The following is a 13651-nucleotide window of genomic DNA, read 5'->3' as shown; positions in this document are numbered from 1 at the left end:
GATGTTGCAATACATTTGGAGAAGTAAAAACCGTCACTGTGTCATCAGTACCCGACGCAATCGACTGTGGAATGGAGCCTGAAACCACGGGTCCATTCCAGGCACGGACTCTTCCCAGCCTGCCGCCCCATCAGGAGTTTGTCAGCAGCTCTGGTTCCTCTCCGTCCCTCCACGCGGCGATACTGTGGACCGGTGGTGACTAATGGGTTCAGGTTTGGTGTAAAACATCCAAATGGAAAAAGACAAGCTGGAAGCCGATCAGTCTCTGGGAGACATCTCGGTGGCCGGGATGTCCAACCACACAAAAACATTCCAGATGAATTATTAGCACTACTGGTAAGATCAAAAGTGGTGCGACGAGTATTACGACTCCCCTTGGCTGTGTGCTTCATCGTAATTCACAGATGCACAGCCAGCCATGTTTTGGCGCAGCCTGGTGACCAATCGGGACACTTCATGCTCCCTGAACCATGTTAAAAGCTGGAACTTTGGCCTTCGTTGACCATTGTGTAAAAAGCATGATGCTGTCCACGGTTTGTGCGCTGTGTTTACGTTAGTAATTGTTTCATCAAACAAGCTGAGAACTGACAGAAGAGAATGTGCTGCCTAAACTCTCTACTATTCGCTGGGTAAACACGGATTCTGTTTGGACTAAACTATTACACAAGATAACTTTTTATGGACCGTATGTGTGGGAACTCCATCCAACATCTGCTCAATGTTGTTTTTTCAGGCATGCATCTGCCAGTGATTGACAGGAGAAACAACAACGATGTGTAGTTTTTATTATATTACCAGCCGCCTCACCACCCAGTAAGTGTGGAGTGATTTTTTTTTAATTATAAATAACCAAAACATATTTTTTGCTTGTATTCGAGTTTATTTTTTGCAAAAACAACCATGTAATAAAAGAATCCGGGTTATTCAAGGGTTGAGCGTCTATGTGATGCTTATAAAAACAAAAACACATAACCGTCGTACAATGGTAAGTTAACTACATAATAAATACAATCTTTTTTTTTAATACTATACAAAACGGTGTGTTACTAGCAGTTGGCCTCGTCGGGCCAGAAGTAACATGCAACACCATATTTCTACTTGGAAGGTTAAAATCGAAACCTTGACCAAAGGGTAGGTGGGAAACAGTGGGGAATGTTTGGAGCAATACACACGGTACAGGCTGAAATATGACAACCGGAGAGAGGAAAAAAAAAAAAAAAAAGGAGAAAAGGAAAAAGAAAGAGGCATACAAAGTTCATGAAGTCCACAAATTTAGAGTTTCTCTACAGGTTTCCCCCACATGTGAGTCCAGGTGTTCCAGTTGTCGTTGTTAAGTTGAATAGTCCTGCAGGAAGACAGGTGACGAATAATGGTGGTTATTGAAATAAGAGGCAGCGAGCGCAGTCAGAGCTGCAATGATGAATAGACAAATCCTTTGCAAGAAAATGCATCAGTGATTAGTTTGATTATGTGATTATGGCTTGAACAGTTGCCTTTTAAGAAAAGATGAAACCGACATTGGAAGATGCCGTCTGTCTGTTTGTGCGTACAACATTCATCTAGAAATAATCACCACTTGTAAGGCATATAAATACAATCATTTGAGTTCTAACAAATACAAGAATTACTGTATAAACAAAACAAAAATAACTCCACTTACAGCTCGAGGTTTCTTGTTAACCTTCATGTCAAATCTGCAACAAAAACAAAGAAAGGCTGCATCATATTCTGATCGTGAACCTGGTTTTGATGGAAAAAAGCAACACCACTACTATATGACGAAGACGCCTCGAGACAAGCGGATGACAAGAACACTGGATGGGTTTGTTCTTGCTTGTGCACAAACCTGCAGCCAGCCAAACATCTGACCAAACTAGCAATGTTTTCTCCAACTGGTGAAGCACAATCTGAGGCCAGAAAGACACGAAAACACCCCGAAAACAAGCAAGAAAGTCCAATGGCGAGCAGAGTGCTGAATGTAGATATGCAGTCAAAGGATGGAAGTGTTGGACATGCAGTATACTGAATAACTAGCAGGCTTAAACTCAAAAGGTGGACAGAAGCAGACCGAGCGCAGAGGGGTGGGGGGGGGGGGGGGTGCAGCATGCGGGATGTAAACACCACAGGAAGTAAAATTCAGACTTACTCAAAGTCATAATCAAACATGGCGGAAGGACTGAGGAAGGGGCGGCATTAGGGAAAGGAAGAGAGCAGCAGCTGTTAATTCACCCACCCGAGTCTACAGAACAGTGCAGTGTGGACTTTAGAGAGAGAACCACTCCGTCAGCGTGTTAGGTGGAGACCCTGCTGTGTTAATTACGGGGTTACAACACTGAGGACCAAGTCAGGGGAAAAGCGGTGTAACGGACTATTCTCCCTCGCTATGAATTGTGGATTTATTACACATTTTACATTAACCAGAAATGATTTTTGTAGTTGCTGACCTATGATATCGTTAGATTATAATCAACCATCCGTGTTGACAGGAGGAGAGCGTGTAACGTACACTTCAAAACATAAATGTCACCGTTACCAGTTTATACAGCGTTACTGGAACAGTGCATACTGGTAACGGTGGAGGCACCGCTGATTGCAAACATACGAAGGCTCTGTTCAGTGGCTGTTGGTAAATTATAACAATATCTGGTTAATATGCAATCTCATCCATGGACTAAGAAGTGTAAATTCCATCCACAAGGGTATATTTGCTCAGTATAAGTTAACCCTCGCAGTGTGAAATAAACTTTCCTGATGTTATCCATCCAAATTCTTTTAGGCACCGTTCAAAGCAAATCAGTGCTATTAATGTATCATGTGTTCACAACTTCACACGTAATCTTGGTCAGAAAGTTGCATAAATACAGTTCTTTTGATGGATGTTTACACAACAACATAACATATATTAGATGTATTTTGACCTGTGAATAATAAAATAAAAAAAATAATGAAAATAATTGTTTTAATCATTAAAAGTTACAATATTTTATTTCCTTTCCCATTTAAATTGTATACTTCTTTAAGAAAAGAAACGTAAATCCATATAACGAAGGGAAAGGATAATATTTAGTATTGCTCACAGTTTACACTGACTTCTGAGCGGTTAAAATGATTTAGGGACAGTGGGGGGAAAAAATAATTGTCTGGAGAGCCGCTGACGTGATCAAAAAATATGGATCATCAATTAGCATTGGTGGACAAAACCCCCCCATAATAATAGATCGATCCATATATTATATTTGCTTTCTTTTTTCTTTTGTCCTGATCCGATCAGGATGGTGAACGTGACCCGGTCTGAACTTTGAGTTTCATGATCTGTTGCACCACAAAGATTTTCCAATTCCCAGGCCTGCTGTATGTAAAATGGATTAAGATATGCGCCTTTCTCCCAATACCCTGGTTTCATGTGTGCATGTAAACATACTAGGCAGTAATTAACAGACTGAAATTGGATTTCCATCACCAGGATCCGAAAGCAAAACAGGCGGGGAACAAACAGCGTGATGATACACTGCGACTTGTATCTTCATTGAGTACCTGTGTCTGTTTTTATTCTTTCTCTTCTTGTGGCTCCCGTGATGGCTGCCTGAGGAGGAAGAGGACGCAGCTTTCTGAGGCTTTAGGTCTTGCAGCGTCGAGTCCACATCCTCCGTGTCCTCCTGGCTGGGCTCGTTCTCTTGGTTCTGGAGATCTGGAGAAGCGTCGCTTTCCGTGCCGCTGCCTGCCTCACCTGACCGGAAACAAACATCAGCACAAATTCAGTCTCAGAAAGCATCCAAGACAATGACGGAGAAACGGGCCGCTTGGATGTAGAAAATCATTTTAAAAACAAACTCACGTTTTTCATTCATGTGATCAGGAATCCCACCGAGTGCACAAACTGCCTGAAAAATAAAAACGGAGTGTGGAGTGAATTGGTAGTTATTGTCTTGACGTGCTGCATATGACTAACTAAATCAGCGCTGGAAAAGGTGCAGTGAGAGAGGGACTTACTGCAACCGATGTGACAGATGATTTGCTGAATAAACGCTCCGCTTCTTTAAATTTCCTATTCCTTCGATCGGTCTTACTATTGGAGTTCCTGTTGGAATATCAGAAATATAGTTAGAGGTCCTATTGATAAACGATGCTCAGATCAATATGCTAATATTCCTTCTGAATCGTTTGATGTCTACATATCCCTCTGGATATGAATCTTTAGCTTCTCTCTAACTCTAAATCGTCGGTATGAGTTTTTTGACTGCAGTGAAATTATTTTTGATGGGCTAAATTAAAAGATAAATAGAAACAGATCAAAAGTACACTAGTATTCTTGTCACAAGATAAAGAATGTTGTGACGTTTGGAAATGTTTTTCACACATCTTGACTTCACCACAACCTTGAGTTATTGGAAATGTTTGTATCATACAAATTCCCTTAATTCTTCTAATTACCTTCTCTATAATACACTTGATAAAGAGTTAAGCAGGTAGTCACACTGCAACTTATCTGATCCACTTACTTTTGGTTGGTGAGGTATCGGTCCCATCCTCTGATGATATTGCCATACATCTGAGTGTCTTCTAGATAGCTGCCTTCAAATGCATATATTTGTCTTTCTAAGTTCACTAGTGTCTCCTAAAAAGAGATGAGAAAGTGAATCAATATTGAGGGATTGGTGGGCACCTTGCACAGATAATCAGACAAACGTGTTAGTGAATGTTTGCATGACTCTGATTTTGCGATTTTATTAATGATCTACTTGAAAGCAGAATAAAGCTACAGGGTGAGAGGAAGGGACAAGTCAAACTGCTACAAGAGTTGACTTACTGCTGTTTGTATGACTTGGGTTCTCCCCATGCATTTCCCTTGTGTTGTTGGTCTGACGTAACTACGTTACGTATGTATAATGCGCCCATAGAGCGAACGTATCGCGAGAACTTCGGCAACCGTCTGGCGGCTAAATTTAAGCTATGCTAATAAATTAGCCGTATTGTCGTTTATGCTGCAGCAAAAATGGCAATACGTTACATATATAACATTAAAGCTAGTACAAATTGAGTGTACCTTAAGATCACCTTAAAAGGCAACGTTAGACGGATGGACAAATGCCATTGCGCTACGCTGCTAACAGTATAGTCGTAAAGGTAACGTTAGCTGGCCACGTTAGCAGGAGCTACCGGCCCCACTCTAATGAACGGGCGAGAGGTAGCTAACGTTGGCAACCGCTATAATTAGCTTAGCAGTTAGCAAGGCCTCAGCTAACAAACGCTAGGATTTAAGTTGAAATTACCACTAATTCGGCACGTTAAAACGACAAATTTATTACGGCCTTCATTTTTAGAGGGAATTGCCGTGACGTGAACTCACAGCAAGTTCTTGTTTCCTCTTCACCAGCTCGGCGAGCTCCCGGCGTGTGTCCGGGATCTGTGGTGGAGTCGCCTTCGCATGCATCGCCATGATGGATCGTGCTATCTGTAGAAAGAAAACACAGGCGGGTTGGTATCAAGCGCCTGTTGGACAACCGTGTTACCGACCGATGGCGCTAATGGACCGCGCCGATCTAAACGCGCGCTGTTTTTATGTCGCCATAACAACGCCAAATGCGAATTGTTTGTATAACTTAACTTACAACGTGATAGCCGACTGAAGCATGGGCAGGAGCCGACCAGGTCATACGCGTGAGTCTAAGGAAAACCCTTTATTCAGCTTATAAATATTACTTTTTAATGATTTAAACAAATTGAAATCCAGATAAGAGGCCGGCTCATACCGCCTCATCCTCAATGCGAACAAAATACCAACGTGTGGTGATGGCAAATCAACAAAAGAAAGGCTTTCTATGTGAAGATAGGAGATTCTCTTCACCCGTCTGCCAGGTAGGGACTAACCCAGCATCACCACACAGCCTTGGCCAAAACCAAACACATTTCAAACCAACTTATGTGTGTTTGTTTCAGAATGAACATCCAGGCCCAGACAGCTTTGGATTAATTTCCAGCACTGTAGTTGAAAGTCCTTGCTTTGCAACGGAAGGCAACCAAGTAATTCAAACTGATTTCATGTGCAGGCTTATCAGTGTTATTTGAAACCTATCAAAAACCAAATAACCTTTAAACAATTGAGAATGATTTGTCTTCCTGTCCAATAGACTTCCCAGGCTTTCAGTAACCCGCGGAGAGGCCTCCCAGTACCATATGCACACAACCTGCCAAGCACCTTTGTGAACAAAAATCACTTCAGCTTTAGAGCCTCCAGTGTGTTCAGGTTGCCTGTGGCTGTGCGGTTGGATGGTCCAAAACATTCACCTCCAGCCCCGGATCTATATGATGTATGTTTGTGAATCATGCAAGTAGCTTTTAGAGAACGTGTTGTGCATCGTGCAGTTAATGTGGAGCCTTTTTTGGTTTTCTTCTGTATTGACAGGTAGGTTATGGAAGAAGAGACCGCTGGTCTTCAGTGGATGGTGCATCACCTTTCCTGTCCAAAGCCGGACACAACTCTTTTTTCCAGATCGAAGATAGGCCATCGCCATGTAATTACCTCCAAGTTCTCTAATGAAAAATCAAGTATAATCCAATTTTAATGTCTGAATTTGATGTATCTTAATCTGGCATTCTATATATTTTAAAGGCCACTATGAAGTGAGCGACCACTTAATCCAGAACGCCTACAAGGCCATCGTGTCCCCCTTCAAATCCAAAAGTCAGAGAATCCCTCCTCCCATCGACAGCCGTCTACCAGGCGCAGGAGCCTACAGTCCCTATCAGACACCTCTGCCGGGGAAAAGGGCCGTCCTGCTGTGAGTAAAAACACAATATTTATTGCTTTAGTTACGTTATTCATCTTCAATTGTATAACAATGTGCATCCTGTCAACTGTATTTGTAGGGAGGGATTCTATTTGGCGATAGCAGCGCCTGCTATGGTAGTTGACTCTCCCTCGCCAGGCCTCGGGCATTACATCCGGGATTGTAATGGCCTGGCTGAGCGTCCCATGTCCACAGCTGTATTTGCGTCCAGAACTGAAAGGATATCACAACGCTTATTGGCCTACACAAGGCCAGGTCCAGGTAATGCCAAAAAAAGCAAATCCATGATATATCCAAAGATAATGTTTATTTTACAAGACATTATTTGTTGTTGGGATTTAAGTATATTCTTGTTTCTGAATTCAGGGTATATGATGACACAATATTTCCAACCTTTTGGCTCTCTAAAACACAGTGAACAATAAACACTAGATTGTCGTATTTATCCAGGGCAAAGGTTTCTTTATAGATGAATCATTACATGCATTCATACACAATTATATGTCCCACCAAAGCTGAGATACTGACTTCTGCAGTGAGGTGGTTATAGTGTGAAATGCCGTTATTTCCACACACGTATTCGTCCCTGGTAGAACATGCTTATTTGTACAGCTTTAAATTTGCATACAATTTGCATCCCTACTCTTGGAACTGTTATAATTTAGTGTGCATATGCAAGAAACTGCTGACTTAAGTACATGTAAATGAGGCAGGTTTAGAAGAAGTAGGAGCACATCAATTCGTCAACAATGTCAACATTTTACCATAATGTAACTCCCCGTAGCTGCCTAGGACTTTTCCTTTAACCCTATCCGTCTTGCTTTTTATTGAATAGTCGTGTTCCTTATGAGCGAATTGATCAATTCATGCTAATATGTAAACTTTGATTTTATATGATAAAGACACATGTGCTTATTACTTAAGGTAAACTTAATCAAGTGGAGGGAAATTCTGTAAAAAAAGGCAATGTTTGTCTTTGTTGATTTGTTTTAATACTTTTATAAATATTTTATGACTTATGCTCCTCGACACACATCCAGTGTCTCTTGCGTAAGTATTTCCCCCTTGGACTTTTCCCCATTTTGTACCGATACAAACAGGAAATCAAGTCCCATTTGATCTCATTGTATTGTGACATAAACAATAACGAGAACAAAAAGGCTCTGTTGGTTCTATCCACCTCCCGCTCCTCAGTCTATACTTGGTAGAACCCTGTTCCCTCAACACTTATAACATTTTTATTTGTAAATGATTTTAAAATCCATGTAAACTTTCCCAGAGATCTATTTTGTGTTGGTGCATTACATTAAATCCTAACTAAATACATTTGAATCTGTGGTTGTACCAGGACAAAATGTAGAAACGTTGAAGGGGTGAATACTTATGCAAGGCACCGTGTAGTCAGAAAGTTTAGTTTGGTTTACTAGAGCGAAGCCTTCTTGTTGACTTGTGTGCGTCTGTTACAGTAAAAACCTCACAAATGATGTCACGGATAAATTTGACCATTGTTCCTTTGACATGTTTTCTTTTTGTTTGTTTTTTACATAGCCATGGTTTTCCTAAAGGAAGACAATGTGCAATACCAATTTATGTCACGCCAAGATGTGACCTCTAGCAGGGGATTGACAAAAGTGGCACCAAAAAAGCATTCTCTCTGGCCTGCAGCTAATTGGACCACCACAGGAATACAGGGATTTTAGTAGGAGACCAGAACTCTCACTGAACATCCATCTTGGTCTCTTACTGCCTGGAGCAAGAGAGGAGAGCAACTCCCCTGTAACTGGTTGCTGTCCTATTTTATAAAGGTCAACTTGGTTTTAAATGTCCAGTCAGAAATCATGCACAAGTAATTCTTCAGTGGGAGTATTTCCGGTTCCCCATTTGTGTGACATTATTTCTCTGGCTGTTGGGGAGAGAAACTTGAGCAGTCTCAGTTATGTGATATGACTCCAGGTGAGACAACCTACAGTTCTACTTTCTCTCTGTGTGTCCAGGTTTCTATGAGCCAAAGCAGTCCTTCTGCCGCAATGACTCTACCGTCTGGCTTCCAGTATGAAGCTTTCAGGGAAATGTCACATGTTTACATACACAGACTATTAAAGAAATGCTGCCTCACAAAGGTATGTGCCTGCATGATTACATTTTCAGGTGTTCATGTATTTTTTGACTGGGTAAAGTAAATGACAACCATTTAGTCTCTATGTCAATGTTAAATTGAAGGCCGATGAGATGTATAACATATTTCATCATAAGATGGTGAAATAAGGGAATTTAAATATTTTAAAAGGCCATATGTTTTATCCTCACCTCGATATCCTGATGCTCCAATCGGTAAATGACATAGAAGGAGGTGCAGTAGGTTGCCGCGGTAACCGGCAGCTGCTGGTCCAGTCACTGGTGCGCTATGGTAACAGCTGAGAGCCTGAGATGACAACACGGTGCCAACTGCTAGAGGGCAGGCAGAGGGGTGCAGTGCGACTGTATGTGAGCAATGTGACTGACTGGGCGTGAGGCGGGAGGGTGGTGTTTAACCCCAAAAGACAAATGGAACCGTCATTCATCGGCCTTTATCAGACGCTATATTGTTGGAACAACACTTTTCTGAACTCATGATTAGTTAGTTGTAGCTGATGTTCGGCTGTCGGTCCCAAACTTACTGTTTTTGATTTATTTTCACAGCACCAAAGGCGTCATTGGTGCTTAAAACCCTGCTGCACACTAACTGCTCAGCAGCAAACAGCACAGAGACACAGTTAGAGACTGGCAGATTACATTTTTTAAAGTTAATTTAAGTTAATTATGGTAAAGAAACTGGAAAGAAACTACTGTTATTGCAGGTGTAAACAGCAGCCTGCTTGCTAAGATTGTCTTAGACATGAAACATATACTGATATCAATAAGCCCACCATTAAAGGTTACTCGTTAACATGCAATAACCTTTTTTCTGTTAACTGTATAAAAAACGGAGTGTTAAAAGGACAAAAATGTTTGCAAAATGTCTATTTGTTTCTTCACCAGCCACAGTAACTAACTAACAAATAACAACTTGTAAGATTAGTCACATTTGCAGAAGATGGAAACTGTCTTGGCCCCTTAGGCTCAACATTTGGTGAACAAACAGGAGGCCCATGTTAATTCATCTCACTTACACCTCTAATTTCAGATTTAGCACCTAATAAACAAACAATGTGTAACGTTTAAATTGGTGAATTCCAGGTGGCTCTATAATGCATTTCTTTTGTTATCTGTAGGCCGAGTGAGGCTGGGCGCTTCCCCCTGTTTCCAGTATTCATGCTTCGCTAACCGACTGCTGGCTGTAGCTTCATATTTGACATCTAGACACGAGAGTGGTGTCCATCTCCTGAACTCAAAGAGCAAAAAGCAAAAAGCAAAAAGCGTTCTATTCCAGAGCTCTGAACGTGTTTCATCGGCATGGCCTTTTGTGTTCATCAGACGCAGCTGCCGACACAGGAGTTAATCTCAGGGAGAGGTAGTCTGCTCCCTGGAAATTACAGACTCAAACAACAACACGGTGCCAAAGAAATGTTTATTTATACCCCGAGCTTTCCTTTCCATCTGCAAAGACCGGGGATGCTATCCAGTTCAATCCACAGTGTCAACTGCTCGTGGGGAAATAGGTTGGAGATTTTTCTCTCCGTAAATGCACCAACTGCAGACGTGCTTGACTCCCACACTGTGGCAGCTGTAGTTATATTCAGACTGTGACTCCACCAGTGTGCTCTCCAAATCCGTCTGCTCGCTCCTTTCAAACCAAACAATTGAAAAAAACGTGTTTTTTACACTAAGAGGCAGATTTTGTAACTCCCCCTTTGAGGGCTAAAATGTCTTCTGCCCGCGTGGTTAAAGACGCAGGGAGGAGCCAGACGAGTGTTTTCAGTGTGACTGCAGGCTTTTTAGTGTGTCGCCCTTGTGGTTGTGTGTAGGAGGGGTAATTAACTACTGTGGCCCTACAGGAGGGCGAGTGTGGACAAGCAAGCCTTCAAAGGGAGTCTCATTCAAAAAGCACTTTGTTGTTGAGAAGTTGAAGGATACATGTGGATCGAATCGGTTCCTCGTGGATCTCCGCTTGTTAAATATTGTACTTTCTTCATTGATTAAAGTGCTCTCACCGAGTATATCACCTCAAACTCTAAATAATAAAAAAGATAAGTCCCAGAGATCCCATTGAACTAATTCGGCTTGCTAAAGGGACGTTGCCATGTCGCCAGGTGTTGCTTGGCAGCACTTCAGCAGATTGCAGGTACAATTCGTTCTGCAGTAATTTTACGAGTCTTGCATGAAACGGTGTATTAGTGGAATCAGAAGTATCACGGAAATCACGGTGAAGCACCTGGAGATTTTCCGTGTTGTTTGTCCACCATGATTCTACCTTTTAGCCACGATAGCCACAGATATTCATTCATGATAATGACGTTGATGAACCCTTAATATTTGATCAATCACAATCACTAACATTGTGTTTAACCTATCATACTTTTTGTTTAGGATAAAATACCTCCAAAACTCATTCCTATCACATTCCCAGCCTCAGTTCAGTAAATTAATGAATATTTGCACGCTAGCACGCTCAACACCAACCACAGATCGATAGTGCTGCTGCAGACGGAGGAGACGTGAGTGGAACTCAAAGGTTGAGCTGCAGTCTGCTCATCGTTTCACCGCAATCTTTGTCTGAATACAGTCAGCAGTGCAACAAAGAGTCCCTTCACCGAACAACATTTGCCCCCATGAATTAGGTCACTTATCTATTTTGAGGTTATAGCCTTGAAAATGACAGCATTTCAACCCCTCTAAGTTGTCTCCCACATGACTTACAGTAGCAGAAAACAACACGAGTTTACAGTGTGAGTGTTGTCATTGTACAGATGAAGATATGTGAGGTTCATTGAGAACTTTCCTCTGCCGCTCTATTGCATTTCCTGAACTTGCAACGCCCATATTAAAATTCAGAGTTTTTAATCGGCAGTATCGAAATGTAGGCTAAACTATGAGGGAAAGGAAAGAGGTCTCTAACGTCCGCTGCAGTAAGCGAGGAGTCCAGAGGTCCTTGAAGTCCTCAGTGTCTCCCCCAGGCTAAGTGGGTCATGCATGTTTTATCTCTCTAATAAAACCCACATGGCCTTTTAACATTAAGCAGAGCTAACGTCATGCTATATCAATGTTCCAAGTGTCTCAAAGTGTTCTTTATTTAAGGTTTAAGAAACAAAAAGAGGATGCACACTGATTACCTAATTTATAACTATATAATTAACTATATATATAATCAGAATGTCTTCATTCCAATCTCCAAAAAGAGCTAAATAGGTGTGATTCTGCTAATTCTATTTATAAAATGTATCTTTCAAAAAATAAATAACGTTCCTCCTGAACTCTGGAGACTTGATATGAGCATAAAGTGTAGTTTGTGCTTATACACATTTTTCTGAAATGTATATTACATTACATTACATGTCATTTAGCTGACACTTTTATCCAAAGTGACTTACAACGCGTGCATTTCAACCATAAGGATACAAACTCAGAAGAGCAAGAAACACGAAAGTGCAATTTTCTCAAATAAGCCAATTTACAATTTGCTATGGATAAGTGGCCTTAAACGTACAATTTAAGTGCTACGGTGTGTTAGTCTTTTAGTGGAGGTAGAGTCTGTCTTTAGTCTGATGAGATGTGAAGTCTCTCTGTGGTCCCGGTGTCTATAGGATTGTATGTTCCATTCATTGGTCATTTTAAACAGTCGGCTGAATGTTACTTTGTGTCATGATTTCTTTATTAGTATCTCAGTGATATATCAGAGAGATGTGTTTGGTTTCAGCCAGCAAATCAATACTATATAATATATATATGTTGTCCGTAGCGTAAAGAATTTACCATTACCTGTTACAACCCGTCAACTAACGTAATAAACACACACGGTCCGTTTTATGCGCAGTTATGTGAGTGTAGCTCGTCCGGGGCAGCGAGGCTGTTTACAGCTGCTGGAAATCATCCGATGGATCAAACCACTTATGGTGTTCGAGGGGACACGTTTGGTCCTTGTACTGCGGCTAACACCAACGAGACAGTCACAACGGAAAATGCAATTCATTTTCAGGGGCTTTTGGTCTGTGTCCGGTAGATTATTTGTGCTGGCGTTTTAGTAAATGAGTTTTGTCCCTTGCGAAAATGTTGGCCGAGTCCAGTTGTTCGGCATGCGGTTTTTCGTTGGGATCGACGGTGTCAGAAAAGCGTATGAGTCACATACCGGAAATTGAGCAATTTTGATTTCAGAGTAAAACACGGTTGTTTTTTTAGACATATAAAGTTGTTCAAAAACGGGTTTTGTAATAGTTCTCAATTAATTAGGTATATATATTGGGTAATTAATTGGGTATATATATATATATACACACACATATATATATATATATATATATATATATATATATATATATATATATATATATATATATATATATATATATATATATATATATATATATAGGAGCATTTACATTTCAATGCAATTACATTAGGGCTGTTGCACTTTGGAGTGAGGTATTTCTTGAATAACAGCTGCATGGATGTAAATCTTACTCATACTTATATAATCTTTCCCGTCTGTATAGTGTTGTGGGAGTGTATTGCTGTTTGAATATTTAAATGTCACCTCCAAAAGATCCGCAAACTTAATTTGTCGTTCAGCTTAATCTTGTATAAAACTGTGAAGAGCAGTATTTGTCTTTCATGTCAACTAGCTATATCATGCTTCAACACAAAGCATCAGACCTTTTCGATATAGTGACCATACTTTGAGGATCCTTCCAGTCTTCTGAGAGTATTATTTTTTACTGCAGCCTCTTGTT

At 40.9% G+C, this 13651-nt stretch overlaps 2 protein-coding genes across 3 annotated transcripts; one reads left to right on the top strand and one right to left on the bottom strand.

Annotated features, from left to right (window-relative positions):
• Nucleotides 1–859: 859 nt before the first annotated feature.
• meaf6 (MYST/Esa1-associated factor 6) lies at nt 860–5472 on the bottom strand. Of its 2 annotated transcripts, XM_040187793.2 has the most exons (8): nt 5348–5472; nt 4500–4615; nt 3991–4078; nt 3836–3881; nt 3535–3727; nt 2147–2176; nt 1661–1694; nt 860–1345 (listed from the first exon to the last, which is right to left on the bottom strand). In XM_040187793.2, the coding sequence occupies exons 1-8, from the start codon at nt 5435–5437 to the stop codon at nt 1331–1333; spliced, it is 612 nt and encodes a 203-aa protein (XP_040043727.1). In that variant the 5' UTR covers nt 5438–5472; the 3' UTR covers nt 860–1330. The 2 variants fall into 2 exon arrangements, with proteins under 2 accessions (XP_040043727.1, XP_040043728.1); XM_040187794.2 differs by lacking the exon at nt 2147–2176.
• On the top strand, nt 4908–8907 carry stpg1 (sperm-tail PG-rich repeat containing 1). Its single transcript, XM_040187791.2, has 8 exons — nt 4908–5658; nt 5732–5856; nt 5938–6021; nt 6129–6308; nt 6404–6512; nt 6611–6779; nt 6868–7049; nt 8783–8907. Exons 1-8 carry the CDS (start codon nt 5631–5633, stop codon nt 8842–8844), a joined length of 939 nt encoding a protein of 312 aa, XP_040043725.2. The 5' UTR covers nt 4908–5630; the 3' UTR covers nt 8845–8907.
• The last annotated feature ends 4744 nt before the right edge of the window (nt 8908–13651 follow it).

This window comes from Gasterosteus aculeatus, chromosome 10 (genome assembly GCF_964276395.1).
Source record: "Gasterosteus aculeatus chromosome 10, fGasAcu3.hap1.1, whole genome shotgun sequence".
In the NCBI taxonomy this organism is placed as follows: domain Eukaryota; kingdom Metazoa; phylum Chordata; class Actinopteri; order Perciformes; family Gasterosteidae; genus Gasterosteus; species Gasterosteus aculeatus.
This window is presented reverse-complemented; position numbering and strand designations above follow the sequence as displayed.